The sequence below is a fragment of the Ostrea edulis genome, chromosome 4 (assembly GCF_947568905.1).
Source record: "Ostrea edulis chromosome 4, xbOstEdul1.1, whole genome shotgun sequence".
NCBI lineage: Eukaryota > Metazoa > Mollusca > Bivalvia > Ostreida > Ostreidae > Ostrea > Ostrea edulis.
In genome coordinates this window covers 70476821-70497353 of record NC_079167.1, presented here as the reverse complement: position 1 = coordinate 70497353, position 20533 = coordinate 70476821, and the positions used below count along the sequence as shown (strand labels likewise).

Below are 20533 nucleotides of genomic sequence, written 5' to 3'. Positions count from 1 at the left end.
GGCATTAATTACTGATTTGGTATCCCTACTTATACTCCTACTCTTCTTTCAAAACAAAATTCTTCAAAACATGCTTCAGATTTAAACACATTTGATATCACGACCCAGTCCATAAGACCGAATAAAACGAGGGACCGTACCTACACTAGATTCTTAAACTCATGAACACCCCTACAAACATGAAGGTGCCCTATGTCGAGGATCCAACTCTAAAAAAGATCGTTTCCCTGATTTTCGAAAACCTAAGCTCATTTTGGCCGTCGGGGAAACACCAACACTCGCAACCGAACATATTTCAGTAAGTTACCCGCCGTAAAATGGCTGAAATATTGCGAAAACGGCGTGAACATAGATACATTGCTGGATTCACTAAATGTTCTACCAAGCCCCTATATTTCTTTCTCAAGGAATTATGAACAGCTGTGAAGGAGAAACTTCAAACTTATTGTGCCACAAGATATGCCAGACGTGGTGTAGATGAAAAGTGGTTTCTAAAGAGCGATTAGTAAATTTCAAATCGCAAAACATTTCTTAAATCAATAACATCAATTTGTTTTTACTTTTCAATGCCTTAACACGATCATTCCTCACATTGCATTAAAAACTAGACGTTTTGACAATATAAACAGTTGATTCGTATACAAAAAAGAAACATTCATATATAGTGGTCAGTTATCCAAAACTTACTTTGTAAAACACCACTCTGATTCTACGCACAAGTACTCTGAAGTTGGTATTAAACGATGCCGAAGTTCCTTCCAGACAATATCTTTGTAGTCTTTGGTGAGCAGGTCTTCCAACACGCTCAGGTTTTCTAACACTTTGTTTGAATTTCCATAGGCACGAATTGTGCTCCTTTATTGGCTGACCTGTTTTTATATTCTTAACAGGCATTGTTTATTCAAAAGCTTTTACAAGAGAAGAAATATATTTTGTGGCTCTCAACTCGATATTTAGGTTTTTCGACGTCGTTTTATCTATTTAAAACAATTATCATTTTCATACATCTGTCGATTCAATATATCTCAGTGAACTCTAAATAAAAGACACTACAAAGTTTTTCACTTCTATTGAACAGAGATGTTAATGACAAACCAACAAATCAATTTCATGATAAACAGGGCGAGTCCAGCTTCTCCGTCGTCAACTTCCCTTATCCATGTATACTAGCGGAAAAAAGAAACTGCATTATTTGATATAAAAATAATAATAATAAAAAATATCAATGAACAAATTGTATTTTTTGTAATACTGTTAACAAATGTATTCGTTACAACATTTCATAATCCATTAATGTTAACGTCGAATAACGTCAATTTCAACACACTCGAAAGACACTAGTATTCGAATTTAAATTTAAAAAGTTAATAATGCGTGCGACCACCATATTACATCCAAACTTTTTAATTATAAACAAACTTTGCAGTGCTTAGATATAGACCATCTTATACGTAATCCACCAACATGTTCATGATCTTCTTTCAACTATAGTCCAGCTGGACATGTCATTACTAGTGATGTTAATATACAATGTAGTTGAAAATGAGGACCTCAAATCACTTATTCTAAAAGGTCCTAAATACAGAGAACCTCGGTCTTTTAATTGGCGATAGAACTTCATCTCTATTATGAATTATGTCGAAGATTATGCCAGACGATGGGCGCTAAATATGAAAAAGAAGAACTTGATACATTGTCAGAATGGGTTAAAAGCATAAGAGGGATATTAAAATCCCGCATTAGACAGATGAAAACAAAAGTACGTACCATCTATCCTTCTGTGTTTAGTAAACCAGAAGTGATAAAAGAATTAAATAGGTTACATGAGGAATATGTTTTGGTTCCAGCTGACAAAGCTAGTAACAACATTGTCTTTGTTTGTAAGACTCATTATTACAACTGTATTTTAAACGAACTTGGCATTAATTCCATTTTTGGTAATCATACTTATGCTCCAACTGCTCTTTCAAAAGATGAAATTCTTCAAAACCATGCTTCAGTTCTAGACACATTTAATATTCCAGTCAATGGGTCGAATGAATATAAGTTACCGTACCTATACTGGATTCCTAAACTACATAGAAACCCTGACAAACAAAGATGCATTACTGGATCCAGTAAGTGCTCTACCAGGCACTTATCTTTGCTCCTCATGAAAAATATTAACAGCTGTGAAGGAGAAACTTCAAACTTACTGTGCGACTACATATGCCAGAAGTGGTGTTAATCAAATGTGGATTCTAAAAAATTCTAAAGAACTTTTAGTAAACTTGAAATCGCAGAATTTTCCCCAAATCAATAACATTAAAACCTATGACTTTTCAACACAATACATGGTCATTCCTCACGATAAATTAAAGACTAGGCTTTTTGACATCAAAGACAGTTGCTTCTTCAACAAAAACGGAAATATTCATATCTAGTGATCAGTTATTCAAAAACTTACTTTGTTAAACACCACTCTGATTCCTTAAGCTCAAATTTACAAACAAAGGAATAGATGCCATCAACATAAGCAACATTCTTCGTCATAAAAGGGTTCAGTCGTGTATTCCAACTTATTTCAAGTTCAAGTCTACACCCTGTATTTCCTACAGCTATACTTCTACTATTGCATCCAAACTTTTTTAATTATAAACAAACTTTGCAGTGCTTAGATATAGACCATCTTATACGTAATCCACCAACATGTTCTTCTTCTTCATCTTCTTTCAACTACAGTCCAGCTGGACATGTCATTACTGGTGATGTTGATATAGTTGAAAATGAGGACCTCAACTCACTTATTCTTAAAGGTCCTAAATACAGAGAACCTCGGTATTTTAATTGGCGACAGAGCTTCATCTCTATTATGAGTTCTGTCGAAGATTATGCCAGACGATGGGCTAAATATGAAAAAGAAGAACTTGATACATTGTCAGAATGGGTTAAAAGCATAAGAGGGATATTAAAATCCCGCATTAGACAGATGAAAACAAAAGTACGTACCATCTATCCTTCTGTGTTTAGTAAACCAGAAGTGACAAAAGAATTAAATAGGTTACATAAGGAATATGTTTTGGTTCCAGCTGACAAAGCTAGTAACAACATTGTCTTTGTTTGTAAGACTCATTATTACAACTGTATTTTAAACGAACTTGGCATTAATTCCACTTTTGGTAATCATACTTATACTCCAACTGCCCTTTCAAAAGACGAAATTCTTCAAAACCATGCTTCAGTTTTAGACACATTTAATATTTCAGTCAATGGGTCGAATGAATATGAGTTACCGTACCTATACTGGATTCCTAAACTACATAAAAACCCTTACAAACAAAGATACATTGCTGGATCCAGTAAGTGCTCTACCAAGCCCCTATCTTTGCTCCTCACGAAAATGTTAACAACTGTGAAGGAGAAACTTCAAACTTACTGTGCGACTACATATGCCAGAAGTGGTGTTAATCAAATGTGGATTCTAAAAAATTCTGAAGAACTTTTAGTAAACTTGAAATCACAGAATTTTTCCCAAATCAATAGCATTAAAACCTATGAATTTTCAACATTATACACGACCATTCCTCACGATAAATTAAAGACTAGACTTTTTGACATCATAGACAGTTGCTTCTTCAACAAAAACGGAAAACGGAAATATTCATAACTAGTGATCAGTCATTCAAAAACTTACTTTGTTAAACAGCACTCTGATTCCACGCACAAGTACTCTGAAGTTGAAATAAAAAATATGCTAGAGTTCCTAATTGACAATATCTTCGTGGTCTTTGGTGATCAGGTCTTCCAACAGTCTGTTGGAATTCCCATGGGCACGAATTGTGCTCCTTTGTTAGCTGACCTGTTTTTATATTCATATGAAGCAGAATTTATTCAAAAACTTCTACGTGAGAAGAAAAATCTCTCGCTGTGACCTTCAATTCGACTTTTAGATATATCGATGACGTTTTGTCTATTAACAATGATAGCTTTCATTCATATGTCGATTTGATATATCCCTGTGAGCTCGAAATAAAGGACACCACAGAGTCGTCCACTTCTGATTCATACTTAGATATTTTATTGAAAGTAGACATTAACGGCAAACTGACAACTCAACTGTATGACAAACGGGATGATTTCAGCTTCTCCATCGTCAACTTCCCACATTTATGTAGCAATATTCCATTATCACCTGCAGATGGTGTTTATATATCTCAACTGATTCGATATGCAAGAGCTTGTTCTGGGTATAGGCAGTTTTTAAATCGAGGTAAGCTACTGACAAACAAGTTGATGGTACAGGGATTTCAACAGTCTCGATTGAAGTCAGCTTTTCGCAAATTCTCTGGTCGTTGTGACGATCCAGTTCGTCAGTACAGCCTCGCGTTGGGTCAGGTGCTGTTTGACGTGTTTCATACCGATTGTTAAGCCGTTCTTGGCACACTGATTTTGACTGCGGATAGTTCCGTTTACCTGATCAGGATATGGGGCTCACGGCGGGTGTGACCGGTCAACAGGGGATGCTTACTCCTCCTAGGCACCTGATCCCACCTCTGGTGTATCCAGGGGTCCGTGTTTGCCCAACTATCTATTTTGTATTGCCTGTATGAGTTATGAGATTGATCACTGTTCGTTATCTTCACCTTACATTCAAAAACTTCTACACGAGAAGAAAACATCTCTCGCCGAGGCCTTCAATTCGACATTTAGATATATCGATGACGTTTTGTTTATTAACAATAATAGCGAAAGCATATGTCGATTTGATATATCCCTGTGAGCTCGAAATAAAGGACACCACAGAGTCGTCCACTTCTGTTTCATACTTAGATATTTTATTTAAAGTATATATTAACGGCAAACTGACAACTCAACTGTATGGCAAACGGGATGATTTCAGCTTCTCCATCGTCAACTTCCCATATTTATGTAGCAATATTCCATTATCACCTGTATATGGTGTTTATATATCTCAACTGATTCGATATGCAAGAGCTTGTTTTGCGTATAGTCAGTTTTTAAATCGAAGTAAGCTACTGACAAACAAGCTGATGGTACACGGGTTTCAACAGTCTCGATTGAAATCAGCGTTTCGTAAATTCTATGGTCGTTATAACGCTCTAGTACGTCAATACAACCTATCATTGGGTCAAATGCTGTCTGACGTGTTTCATACCGATTGTTAAGCCGTTCTTGGCACACTGAATTTGACTGCGGATAACTCCGTTTACCTGATTAAGATATAGGGCTCACGGCGGGTTTGAACGGTCAACAGGGGATGCTTACTCATCCTAGGCACCTGATCCCACCTCTGGTGTGTCCAGGGGTCCGTGTTTGCCCAACTATCTATTTTGTATTGCTTATAGGAGTTATGAGATTGATCACTGTTCGTTATCTTCACCTTGTATGCACTCATGCATGCTTGACAACAGCGCCTCATTGATGCCACTAAAGTGTTCCGAAATGCTTAAGGGATGTCATTCCAGATGTTGGTTAAAGCCTGGCCTAAATCATCCAATGTCACTGGCTGATTTGGTAAACGGTAAATTAAATGACATCATAGAAAATGTCCTTTTTATAGGACTTTATATTTGTACTTATTGCAACCAAAGCCAAAAATTTATATGTATCAACCTATGCAAGAATTCTTTATTCACTTAAATAAACTCAGGTGACCTATTGTAATTGGTCAGCGTCTGTCGTCGTGCGTCATGCGTTAACAATTGAACGTTTTAACTTCTTGATAACTACCGATCCAATTCTTTTCATATTTGGTGTGAAGCATCTTTAGGACAAGGGTGGGGGTGGGGGGTGGGGGTTAAATTGTAAATTTAAGGACGTGGGAGTCCTGCACCCCTGTGGCCTTATAGGCGCGGTAAAAACAGCCGAAAATTTACAAATTGCTAAAATCTTCCATTTTATAACTGCACACGTGCAAAAACATTGTTTTAAAAACCAAATAAAAGCAGGAAGGCCTCTATCAAAATTAGAAATTTCATGATACTCGGGGTTGAGGTTCTGATCCCAAGGCATGGACAATCTTTTTGTATATAATGTATATGTGCAAGACATTCAAATAGATACGAAGATCGAGTGATAAGTCCTTTACAAAAATTGTAAATTGATGATCCCAGGGGTACGGATTTTGTTTCCAGGGTGAGGCCAAATCATTATAGTGATTATTGTTTTAGTTATTTGAAAGACTTCTTTAAGTTTGCTGATACGGTATGAAAACTAGATATGGATTTAGGAAAAGCAGAAAAGGATGTACCAAAATGTGAAATTTGCAATTCCAAGGTTTTGAATCTATGACGTTTCCAAATTACTAATTATCATGTTAATATTGCATATTTCATATCATGTAAAGTCATGCGTCAATATAGGCACTTTCGGGGGGGTGGGGTGGGGTGTGTGTTAATGTTTTAAGAACACGCCTAATTTTATACTGCTGCTGAATGTAAAACTTATACGGTACCAATTTTTATGCACCAGATGCGCATTTCGACAAATAATGTCTCTTCAGTGATGCTCAACCGAAATCCGAAATAACAAAGAAGTTTTAGAGCTATTTTAGGGGGAAACAGTGTGCCACAAAAAGTGGAGTCCAAGTCGTCTAAGGATAAGAGCTATGTGTGAGGGAGATACTCCTTAATTTTGAAATGAATTTTTAAATTTTATAACAGCAATTAAATATACATCCGTATTTTCAAGCTAGTAACGAAGTACTTAGCTACTGGGCTGTAGAGACTCTCAGGGACTAACAGTCCACCAGCAGAGGCCTTGACCCAGGGGTCATATGCAAAATTTATACGGTACCAATTTTGATGCACCAGATGCGCATTTCGAAAAATAATGTCTCTTTAGTGATGCTCAACCAAAATGTTGAAATTCGAAATAATAAGGAAGTTTTAGAGCTATTTTAGGGGAAAAACAGTGTGCCAAAAAAGTGGAGTCTAGTTCGTCTAAGGATAAGAGCTATTCGTGAGAGAGATAATCCTTAATTTTGAAATGAATTTCTATGAATATTAGAATTTAGCAAAGATATGGAGAATTGGAATTTTTCTAGATTTCATAGCCTTTGGAATACTCGGTTGACAATGTCAAACATCATATTCCCATTAGTAAACAACAAAACAAACCCTCGAAATCTATTGAAAATATATCATCAATGACAATACAACATTTATATCCATTTCATGTTCGATATTTAATAAAATATATCATCAATGACAATACAACATTTATATCCATTTCATGTTCGATATTTATTAAAATTGGTAACTAACATTGCAATTAAACAACACTCTATTCTGATGTCCTTGAGAGGAGTGTGTATGCAGGTCATTTTGCTTCTGATACACAAGACTGTACGACAATGACGGTAGGAGTATCGTGAACTATGCTGAGCTCATTCATTTCGTCGCTTCCTTCGTCGATCCATGCGTGATGCAATCGTCCCAGTCTGGCCAGAACTCCGTCTTCATGCGATCACAGTAGCCACACAAATTAGGATATTCTGTAAAACAACATTCACACTTAATATTCTGTAGAGGAATAATCACACAGATTAGGATATTCTGTAGAGCAATAGTCATACAAATTAGGATATTCTGTAGAGCAATAGTCATACAAATTAGGATATTCTGTAGAGCAATAGTCACACAAATTAGGATATTCTGTAGAGCAATAGTCACACAAATTATGATATTCTGTAGAACAATAGTTACATAAATTAGGATATTCTGCAGAGGAATAGTCACACAAATTAGGATATTCTGTAGAGCAATAGTCACATAAATTAGGATATTCTGTAAAGCAACAGTCAAAAAGTAGGATATTCTGTACAGCAATAACAATATCATTTTCTGTGAATTTATTCACCCATGGACGCGATATCATACTATTAGTATTTCGTAATTCAGATTTGTCATCAGTGAAAAGTAAAACAAAAAGCATCATTGGTTAATGATATCATTTATTTTTTGATAGTGTAGGATTTCATTTCTTAGGACGTATTATCGGAAAGTGTGGGAGAATCCAAAACAATTACTCCGAGAATTGAAATAACTCCTTTTGGATCAATATCTAGGCATGCATGAATATGCAAGTGCGTATGACCATAGTGTATTTTCGTGAGAACGTGCTTGTATGTACGGTGACAAAGCAATAGTGTGCACATTTTCAATTAAGTACATGCACTTGGAATTCTATTTTTGATATATGTCATTTGTCCCCACTGAGGTATATAAACAGATTAGCGTTATGTCATTTTGTCTTATAATCTACTTCAAACAGCATGTATATAGGCTTCGTCGCGACCCATACGGGTGTTCTTTTCACACCATGTATTTTTCCGTATCAGGTCACTAACTAACTGTGTAACTTTATCACATCGTGAACAACTTAGTCAAATGTCTTTCTTTTCTTTTCTTTTTTGTTGTTGACACGTTGCAAGTCGAACTCGACAATGAATTACTCGCTCAATACGGATTTTTCTTGCATGATACATTTTTTTCACGGCGTCATGTGACCAAGATCTGACCAATTAGATTTCAACAATTTTGTCTGAGCCGTGATAAATCTGTTTATAAGGTCATTTCCGAGACCCGTGACATTCACACCTAATGCCGAGTGTTTGGTGATGGAGCTGCCACTACAATTTAACGACGTACGTCTGCAGCGGCCGGGATTCGAACCCTGACCTTCCCTATGCGGGGTGAACGCTCTACTTCTAGACCACAGCGGCGGTTCGTTTAAATGAAATGAAATGACCGGAAATTATTAGAAATACTTCATGGCTGTTAGATGTCTTTAAAAATGCAAGCTTCCAATAATGAAAAGGCGCTTATAAAGGTCGATTAATTCAAAATACATTAATGGTAGTTTGGTGCTTGCCAATGATTTAATCACCAATGCAGCAGTGTCACATAAGTGGTTAATGGTGTACACAGTTAGCATATAATGAGTTGTTAATCAAAAACGCAGAGGCTTTTATATTTCAAATAACATTTCGAGACCAAGGAGGTTATCCTGTAACATACTCGAAAACAAGAACTTCATTTCCATTCTACAATGTACCTGGGAAGAGATCACCGACCTTCCGAAAGTAAACTGGGAAACTTTCTCACTTACCGGCGCGATCAGGGTTCGAACCCTCGCCGACCAGAGGTGAGAGGCCGTGAGATTTTTAGAATAGGCAGAATAATATATAACATATAGTTAGTGGGTTTATAGTATAGTTACATATAATAAGAGGTTGTTATACAACTTACCATGGATGGCTTTTTCTCCATATCCACCAAACGAGTGCCAGTAGAGCTGCGACAGCATTCCAAACACTGCACAGTCAGCCTGACACGCTTTGTCGCCAAGCAGGAATTTCTTATTTCCTACAAAAAAGAAGGAATACAATAAATGTTTATTTTCAATCTAATCTCTCTCTCCCTTCCTTCCTCTATCTCTCATATTGAAAGTCATAAGTAAAGTAATACTTTTATTATGTACAAGTACTTTTGCATTATTATTTACTTGTCTAGAGAGACAAGTAATAGTTATTGTATATCTACGAAAGCGAGTCAATAAATAACCAGCCTATCCCATTTCTGATTGACCGAAACGGTCACGATTTTCATACCTTGTTTCAATACGTTTTATACCTGGATACAAAATTACATGTGTATCGAGGTATTCTTTAATGATATATTGAATGTCAGCCATGGCTAGTGATGCAAAGGCATGCTTTTCATCTAAAGTTGAGTACCGTGCTGTGAAAAACAGGCAAGGAAATACACGGCGAATTAGCCGATGTTTATGAGTCTTCTGCACCATCTTATGCTCGGGTTAAATTCTGGGTAGGGTAATTCAAACTCGGTAGAACGTCTTTAGAAGATGAAGCCAGGTCTGGATAACCACTGTTTACCATCGACGAAGAAATGTATAAGAAAGTTCGGGATCTGGTATTCTCTGAGAGACGAATTCAGGTGGAAGAATTGGCGCAGGCATTAGGGATTTCATGTGGTAGCGTTTCAACAACCTTACATGATCGTTTAGGTATGCGCAACCTAACAGCTCGTTGGGTCCCCAAATCCTTTAGCGATGAGCAAATGGCAACCAGAGCATCAGTATGCAGCGCCTTGTTGAAGCGTTTTAGGTCAAAAGATAATTTTCTTTTGGGTTTGGTGACTGTACATGCATATGAGACTTGGATTCATTATTATGACCTAGAAAATAAAGCTCAGAGTCGTCAGCGGGTAGGGCCTGGGTTCCCGAGGCCAAATAAGTTCAAGACGCAACCAACTGCTAACAAGGTGATGATCACAGTATTTTGGGACGCAAAAGGCGTTATTATGTTGGACCTTTTACCCAAGAGAAGTACAATAACTGGAGTGTACTATGCAAACTTCCTAGAACAGCTGAGAACCGCCATCTGTGAAAAACACCAAGGTAAACTCTCTAAAGGTGTTTTGCTGCAACAGGACAACGCCAAACTAATTTAGAAATTCATTTCAAAATTAAGGACCATCTCCCTCATGCATAGCTCTATCCTTGGACGAATTTGGCTCCAGTTTTTGACATTCTAGTTTTCCTTTTAGTTCTTACAAGTTTACTGTTATTTCGAATTTCCAAAATTTCGGCTTGAGCATCACTGAAGAGACATTATTTGTCGAAATTCGCATCAGGTGTATCAAAATTGGTACCGTATAAGTTTTACTTGCAAAGTTGCAATGGATGCTGTAGAGCGAACTCGGTATGAATTAATACCACATCCTGCCTATGTGCCTGACCTAGCTCCTAGCGACTTCTTTCTATTCCTAAACTTGAAAAAGGATATCCGTGGACGTAATTTCCGGTCTGACGAAGAAGTCGTGACGGTAGTTGAGGAGTGGGTCAATGGAAAGGACCCTGACTTTTTCAGTTCTGGGCTGATGGCACTTGAACACGGTTGGTCTAAGTACATCACACTAGAGGGCAATTACATCGAAAAAAGAAGAGGTAGATCTCAACCGGAAATAAGTGAAGCTGGTTACTTATTGACTCGCCCTCGTATTTCGGTGTATCTTAATTTATTTGGACAAAACATGGTGATGAGTGCAAAGCACGAGTTTCCACCTTTCGTCCAAATAAATCAAGATACACTGAAATAGATATTCAATAACTTATTTGTATCATGGCCATTAAAAAATATTAGATCTGTCGTGTGACCAGGGTTATTGCGTGATTTTTAATTACTCCAATGAAAAGTAAAGTCATGTGTCCGCTTGGGTATTTAGAACATATTCATCGCGCACTATTCGTCCGATTTTTTAGTGAGAGTGGATAAGCAGAATGTCTGATTAGAGCACCTCAACTAAAAATATTAGCGATTTACACGACTTGGGTCTATAGCTTTTATCCAGTAATGCTCATGAGGATTTGATTTTATCACAAGCATGTCATGAAATTGAAATAAATCACACATTTCGTGAAATGAAACTGGGAGATGATACATGTAAAATGGATATCGACACGGCCGCTGGCCTAGACCTCGTGAATTTCACCAATTTAAAAGAGGAATGTGTTGAAATTGTCAGATGGTGTTCTATAATTTATTTACGCAGCAGTTAAAAAAAAATATGCAAATGATGATTCTGCCCAATGGTGTATCTTCAGTTATTGTACACTTTTGTAAAAGGAAAAACACCACAACTATGATACAAATGATGTAATAATAATAATAACTAGAAACTTGTTGCCATGGCAACAAGAAGGTCTTCCGTTATTTCCGTGTCCAGTATATAACCTTAAATTCTTCATTTGTTATAAAGTGGGAAAAAAATATTCGAGTAATCTCGGGGATTGAACCCGGGTCGCCCGCATGAAAATCCACCACGCTAACCATTAGGCTAGCGAGGACCTCGCTTCAAAATTAAAATTACGAATATCTAGAGTTTGGTTTGATCAATTTAAAAACAAATATCATATTCAGCATTTTATAAAGAGTCTCTATTTATCTCAACTTTATCAAAGAAAAACATTAAAAAACAAAATAGTTGAAAAAATCCATTTTTTTAAATTCGCTTCCGGTAACGACCGGAAGTGATGACGACGTACGAAATAGTGATTCTGCAAATCTATATTTCATGTTCTATCATCTCTAATAAGTCTCCAGTTCATATCTTTAGCCCTTCCTGTAGATCACCCGCGGACAAAGTTCCATTTGAAAATCAGGAAATTGTCCATAACTTGGAATCGAAATAGAATTTTCCCAATTTTTTTTCTGATAAACAAATTTCATAATAAAATGCATTTTCCCTGAATGTTTCACTGAAAACCACTGTATAGTTTTCGAGAAAACTCCTGCACAAAATTTGGTCAAAATAATAATAATAACTAGATTCGATCTCGTTGCGAGCAACGAGTGGGTCTTCCGTCCAATTTTAGATGTGATGAGATAAGAATTTGACTGAGATTTTCGTTGATAAATAATGATACAAATATATTGTCTAAACGTACAATTTAGCTTTGGTAATGTTTTACAAATATTGATCATTTAAGTGTTATAAATTAAAGACTCTCTGCCCCTCTCGGCCACTAATTAAAGGGGTCAGCCTTTTTTCGAGAAAAAAGTCAATAATGTTATTTACTGCGATACAAATTCGACTGATCAGGCTAGTCATGTCGCCCGGAGGCCTATTTTTTTTTATATATATCATTCTAGATATATCTCGCAAAACTGAACAAATTTTGTTCTACATGTCCTATCAAAATTTTCTTGAGGAAAAAGTTATTGATTGCGACATTTATCAGACTGTTAAGACGAGTCATAAGGCCCGTGGGCCTTTTTCTTGATATCGTTTGAAAGATCTTGCAAAACTGAACAACTTTTGTTCTATATGTCTTATCAAAAATTTCTCCAGAAAAAAGTTATTGATTGTGACACTAATCAAACTGTTCAGGCGAGCCATGAGGCCCATTAACCTTTTTCATGATGTTGTTCGAAAGATCTTGCAAAACTAAACAACTTTTGTTCTAGATGTCTTATTAAAAGTTTCTTGACAAAAATGTTATAGATTGCAACAATAACCCAACTGTTCAGGTGAGCCATGAGACCCGCACGCCTATTTCTTAACATCGTTTGTTAACGCTTGCGAAACTGAACAACTTTTGTTCTACATGTCTTGTCAAAAGTTTCGTGAGAAAAAAGTTAATCATTGTAACAGAAATTCAATGGTTCAGGCGAGCCATGAGGCCTATGGGCCCATTTCTTGATATGACACGAACGATCTCAGTAAACTGTACAACTTTTGTTATATATGTCTAAGCAAAATATTTACGAGTAAAAAGTTATGATTTAAAACGTGGAAAAAAATGGGACATTTTTTAAAACTCCATTTTCGACCCCTACCGAGCTTCCATACTAGGCACTTCCAGAAATTTTTAAAACCCATGTGCACAACTACAACATGTCGTCTAACATCATTGAAAATTTCAGCACTCTAGCTTTTATCGTTTTTGAGATTTTGGCCGGACAAAATGGTCATCTGAAAATCGATAAAAGGGGGATAACTTCCAACCGGAAGTAAATTTTCAAAAATCCAAAGAAAGATATAAACTTCAGTTACCAATACATCAACCCTAAAAATTTGAAGTAAATCGATCAAGCCATCTCTTGTAAATCTTCTGCACAAAATCGGTAAGGAAAAAAAAAAAGAATAACTAGTTCTAATTGTAACGGGGACCGTTACAGATGTTCCCCAAACCTCCCCCAATTAAAAAGTGATGTCCTTGTGAATCTATAGGAAAAAATCATTTTATTTTAGCCTTTAATTACATGTAGTACGTTCAATATGGTCATTTCAGTACCAAGAAATGAAAGAAAGCGTTGCACGTGCATACACGCGCACGCGTGTATGATTCCGAATTTTTGTTGATGTCGTTCAACAGGCATTTGTATCATATACCCACAGTATGAATTTCATAACGTTTCCACCAAATATAAGGAAGTTATAGCGATTTTAAAATCGTCCAATCAGAAATCAGCACACGTGCATGCACGTGCTGAGCAGTAATTCTAACCACAGCAATTTGTAAGGAGTACCAAGATACATCTAAACCCCTAATATGAATAGAATTTGATGAAAAACAAAAACGTTATCGTCCTTTAAAAATTGAAAATTTAAAAAACGTTGCACGCGCATGCGCGTGTGCGTTCGCATTTTTTGTTACACCAACATATAGATACACATATTGTCTACGTATGCTGTGAATATCATCTCATTCGCTTCATAAATAAGATAGTTACAAACGTTTTAGCATTATCCAATCAAAATGAAGCGCACGTGCATGCGCGTGCAAATTGGTAATTTTGACCATGTAAATCAGTTAAGGGTCTCAATATCTACCTATGATATGAATTTCAAGCCATTTCAATGAACAACAAAAAAGTTAGACTGATTCCAAAGTTAGCGTACAAATTTTGTAATGCGCGTGCTGGCAAAATAACTATTATTTTTCATATGTACAAATGATATACTATCATCCTATTTAGGTTTTATATCGCTTCCTTCAATATTCTGATTTTCCATTTTTTGTACCAAAATTGCAATGCACGTGCGCAACAAAATGACTATCACTATGCACATCTACAAACGCTATACTATCATCCTGGAAAGTTTCATATCGATCCCTTTTGTAGTTCCTGAGAACACTACCGGACAAAAAAGTACCGGAGAAAAAGAATAATAATAATAAGAAGAAGAATAAGAAACAGAGTAAAAACAATATGTTCCCAAACTTTGTTTGGGGAACATAAAAATAATAAGAAAAGTGAAAAATCAACAATAGAATAATAAGAAACAGTAGAATCACGGAAGACCTTAATAATAAAAAACAGTAGAATCACTATAAGGTCTTCCGTGAAGAACGGAAGACCTTAATAATAATAATACCATATCTATATAGCACCCTTTTCATACACTATGTACGCTCAAAGGTGCTTTACAAATGTAATGTACATTATTACCCCGGCAGATCTTATATCAATCTAGAACTTTCTCAGCCTCCTAGGAAGCATACAGTGCAAGCTGCCATTACAAGCGCTAGAGCACTAACATTCTTACAATATCTTTCACTGTCAGGTACCCCTTTTACACTTGGGTGGAGTGAGGAAATTCATGTAAAGTGCCTTACCCAAGGACACAACGTCAGCCCTGCCGCGGCCAGGACTCGAACCCACGACCTTTCGGTCGAGAGTCTGACGGCCTAACCACTGGGCCACCGACGTCACATCAACGTAACATCAACGTTAAATTGTTAATACTCCAAATTTCTCAAAATTTACCTATAAACTTTGACAGAGCCTTTAGATCCTCGTGCATGACGTGATGAACTTCCTCCTCTGTGTGTCGGCCCACACCCTGGGCGAAGCTCTGTTTGTTGATCACTCGCCGTATCATAGGAGGAACAGTCAAAGGAAAATTGAAATTTTTACTAACATTCATTCCATCCTTAGGATCATACACCCAACGCTGCAATGCCAGTGCCCTGCAATATTGATCATCCAACCTTCAGATGAATGACTGAAAAGGACAAGGCTTGATAAGGCCTAGTTTTGTCCCGTAAAAGATTTTTTCGAACAAAGTCTACTGACTAGGATTGTATGCGACAGCCTCATGGTATAAACTATTTATGATATGAGAACATGGTGTTGTTAATGCTCGACACCCCACCCATCAAGGTCTCTGTATGATCAAAATTTACCATTAAAAATGTTCATGAATGTACCATTCTCTGCATGTACAGCCAGTTCTCACCAATATAAATGTTCATCCACCATTGTCTGTATAGTCAGTACTTACCAATATAAATGTTCATCCATCATTCTCTGTACAGTCAGTACTTACCAATATAAATGTTCATCCACCACTCTCTGTACAGTCAGCACTTACCAATATAAATGTTCACCCACCATTCTCTGTACAGTCAGCACTTACCAATATAAATGTACATCCACCATTCTCTGTATAGTCAGTACTTACCAATATAAATGTTCATCCATCATTCTCTGTACAGTCAGTACTTACCAATATAAATGTTCATCCACCACTCTCTGTACAGTCAGCACTTACCAATATAAATGTTCACCCACCATTCTCTGTACAGTCAGCACTTACCAATATAAATGTACATCCACCATTCTCTGTACAGTCAGTACTTACCACTATAAATGTTCATCCACCATTCTCTGTACAGTCAGTACTTACCAATATAAATGTTCATCCACCATTCTCTGTATAGCTAACGCCGCTGCCCTGTCCTCGTCAGAGAATCCTTTGTCGAGATCAACATTGAATTTATTGTTTACATACTGGATACAGAACTCAGAGTCCGCGACCTCCTCCCCATTATACTCAATCCACGTCACTTTCTTCTTTGAACTACCGTTGGTGAGACTGTCGTGCTCATTCTTCAAATAAATCCATAAGTTATCGTGACAGTGTGATAGTGTGCTGTTTATTTACGTGATCATGGCCAAACATTTTCACAGAAATGAAATTAAAATCCAGTCTAAGATATGCGGTATTGATTTAAATTATCAAAAATGATAGGCGACTTAGTATTTCATCCACCTATTTTGATATCAAGAAATGAAGGGAAAGGGCTAAAATATACTGTGCCTGCTGCCCAATCCTATTCATTTTTAAAAATAAAATAGTGTTTAAATTAAATATCAAGAACTGTTTTTGTCCATTCCATACATATTTACCAAGAAAGGAACTTTCGCCATCCGGAGATAGGTTTCTAATTTCACAGCAAAGGGAGTTAAGCTAGGGGCGTACGGTCCTCTTCCCATTTGGTGGTGAACAATCGTATTTGGCGGGTAGACCTTCCTGTAAAAATATTAAAATTTTCATGTTAAGAATCTTCTATAAATCTCTCTCTCTCTCTCTCTCTCTGTGTGTGTGTGTGTGTGTGTGTGTGTGTAACACTAATTTCCAACAACACTTCATACCTCAAACTGTCAGATCAACAAAGTAGATACAAGGTCAAGTAAAGTACAAATATTATATGAAGTTCTGAAGTGATCAACGTCACGAAAACGTACATGTAGAATGTTGTCTCTCTCTGGACAAATCACACTCTCACACACACGCGCGCACACGCACACACGTGTGTGGGACAAATGTTGAAGTTTTACATAACATTTGATTTAATCTTATCTCTCTCTCTTTCTCTCTCTCTCTCTCTCTCTCTCTCTCTCTCTATCTCTACCTATCTCTGTCTGACTATATATATAACCACACCAGGCCACCTTAAATAAAATATTAATATTATTAGAAGTGAAACCGATTTGAATTTGTGTAGTGAGTAGTCTCACTTTTGTATCATCATAAAGTTAGGATGAACTCATGGCGAGACCTCAGATATGCACATGTAGGAAGGCGAAACCGACTTCGGAAGTCCTGAGATGTGCTTTAAGGTATTCAATGTATAATGACCATATTTCATATCTAATAAATGGATGGTGGAATTTTTGTAACCATGGTATCATTTTGAAGGGTTCATGAAATAAAAATAATCCACCATAGGAATTTTCAAAATTTTGTTTTCTGCTTGATTTATTTCACCTAAAATTTAACATTGAAGTATATGGGAAAAACATGTTTTATTGCAATATTTTAAAAAGAAATTATATTTTCACAAAAATCTCTTGGTAGAAAGTTAAATACACTTTCTCTTAATGAAAATATGAAATAAAATTAATCATTGACCACACACATTTTTAGAAAATTAGATTTTTCTTATTTTTACAAAGGGCAGGCAACTCTTCCAAAAAGTCTTAAGTGCAAAAAGGTCAGCTTCTAATCATTTACCAGTCATGTGAATTTCATCTGCTTCACTTTCATCATTATTTAACAATAAACATTTATGTTGATCTAAATCCTTCAAAATTGTTCATTATCCTTTCATTATACATGGAATACCTTAACATATTTTAGATTAAAGATTCGTGAACACACCTGTTGGAATCGTAAGCACGTAAGTCATCTGATTGTACGAAGAAAGATGATCACTGATTTAATGCTGTCAATATAATACAGCTATTAAAAAAAACATATCCAAAGGGAAGTCACTCTAAGGACAAATTCTCTCTGAAGACTTTTTCTCCATTCTGGTTCTAACTGTACTGTCAATCAGACGAAAATAAGCACTTCATTTTATAGTCTCAACTAAATCTTTCACGGAAGCAGAATTATCAATAACCTGGTACGATTAAAAAATATCAATGTGCAGCTATTAACTGTCATTCTAAAAAATGTCACAGTTACACTGAGGTGATTTTTTAGTGCGATAAAATATTCAGCAATATTCAAATTCAAGTAAAAAGAAGTTTTCCCACTTGGGGATTGCCGTATGAAAATTAACAATAACGATACAGGTACCCTCAAGCAGTAAATTATCCAACTCACTTCTCCCGCTTCCGTCTCCTCCTGATGACGGTGATTAGCGCCACCCCCACGACGGCCGTAATGCAGATTTCCTTGGGGTGCGTCTTCACGAAACTCTTTATTGTTTCCATATCTGTGATGCCTGTTAACGCCGTACTACTATTCTACTAAATAATTTTCGCAGATCACCTGGAAAGGTATGAGTGTGTGAAGGGGCATCCAAGGGGTGGTATTTAAACTTGATATTTTAAAACATGACGACATAATATGCAAATGTTGCGCGGAGTTTTGCTGATTTACAAATGTATTAATTAACACAATTCATGAAGCGTATTGATATCCGGGAAAGGCTTTATGAAATAGCTGAAATATTTTGATGATTATAGAAGCTAATTAGATTTCACTGTGTTTTTGTTTTTGTTGTTTTTATTTATTTATTTATCTTTTGTTTTGTTTTTGGTGGTTGAATTCATAATTACACTAACAAAATGCACATTTCTTTATGACACACATGTATAATAAGAATTAAACAACTATTAAGCTACTCGTCATAAATCCGTTAATATTGACGAATAAATGGTGCTAGCGCCCTGAATAACAATACCGAAAATACGCAAAAATATACACAAACATTCGCATTAGGCTAAACACCTATCAAACAACGGTGTGACCTGGATGCATTCAGGCAAAACTTTGTTTTCAATCAAAGTACTGAAAGGTCTGATAAATAGAGTGTGGAATTGATCAATGACTCGTTTTTTATTAGCTCACCTGAGCCCAAGGCTCAAGTGAGCTTTTCTCATCAAAAGGTGTCCGTTGTCTGTCGTCGTCGTCGACGGTGTCGGCGTCGTTGTAAACTTTTTACATTTTATCTTCTCCAGAACCACTGGGTCAATTTCAACCAAACTTGGCACAAAGTATCCTTGGATAAAGGGCTTTCACATTTGTTCAAATAAAGGGTCATGCCCCATTTAAAGGGGAGATAATAATAAAAATGTAAAATTAGGGGTAGGGTCATTAAAAAATTTCTTCTTAAGAACCACTGGGCCAAGGAGCTTACATTTACATGAAAGCTTCCTGACATATCCGGTAGTGCAGATTAAAGTTTGTTCAAATCATGGCCCCCGGGGGTAGGATGGGTCCACAATAGGGGATCAAAGTTTTACATAGAAATATATAGGGAAATCTTTTTTTAAAAAAACTTCTTCTCAAGAACCACTGAGCCAGAAGAGCTGGGATTTACATGAAAGCTTCCTGACATAGTGCAGATTCAACTTTGGTCATATCATGGTTCCCGGGGGTAAGTTGGGGCTACAATACGGGATCAAAGTTTTACATAGAAATATATAGGGGAAATCTTTTAAAATCTTCTCAAGAACCAATGAGCCAGAAGAGATAAGATTTACATGAAAGCTTCCTGACGTAAAGCAGATTCAAGTTTATTCAAATCATGGTCCCGGGGTAGGTTGGGGCCACAATAGGGGATCAAAGTTTTACATGGTAATAAATAGAGAAAATCTTTAAAAATCTTCTTCTCAAGAACCAATGAGCCAGAAGAGCTGAGATTTACATGAAAACTTCCTGACAAAGTGCAGGTTCAAGTTTGTTCAAATCATGGCCCCCGGGGTAGGCTGGGGCCACAATAGGGGATCAAAGGTTTCATAGAAATAGATAGGGAAAATCTTTAAAAATCTTCTCAAGAACCACAGAGTTAGAAGAGCTAACATTTACAAGAAAGCTTCCTGACATAATCTGCATTATGTCACTTGAGCTTTTCTGATTTGTCCGTTGTCTGTCGTCGTCGGTGTTGGCGTCGTCATCATTGTAAACTTTTCACATTTTCATCTTCTTCTCCAGAACCACTGGGTCAATTTTAACCAAACTTGGCACAAAGCATCCTTGGGTGAAGGGCTTTTACGTTTGGTCAAATAAAGGGCCACGCCCCCTTCAAAGGGGTAATAATCACAAAAATGCAAAATTGAGGTAGGGTCATTAAAAAATTTTCTTCTTAAGAACCACTGGGCCAGAGGGGCTGTCATTTACATGAAGGCTTCCTGACATAGTGCAGATTCAACTTTGTTCGTATCATGGCCCCCGGGGGTAGGTTTGGGCAACAATACGGGATC

The 20533-nt window shown here is 36.6% G+C and overlaps 1 protein-coding gene across 1 annotated transcript; it reads right to left on the bottom strand.

Annotated features, from left to right (window-relative positions):
* Nucleotides 1-7167: 7167 nt before the first annotated feature.
* On the bottom strand, nt 7168-18692 carry LOC125668502 (failed axon connections homolog). Its single transcript, XM_048902721.2, has 6 exons — nt 18429-18692; nt 16724-16847; nt 16221-16423; nt 15299-15501; nt 9252-9368; nt 7168-7495 (listed from the first exon to the last, which is right to left on the bottom strand). The coding sequence occupies exons 1-6, from the start codon at nt 18536-18538 to the stop codon at nt 7392-7394; spliced, it is 861 nt and encodes a 286-aa protein (XP_048758678.1). The 5' UTR covers nt 18539-18692; the 3' UTR covers nt 7168-7391.
* Between the last annotated feature and the right edge of the window lie 1841 nt (nt 18693-20533).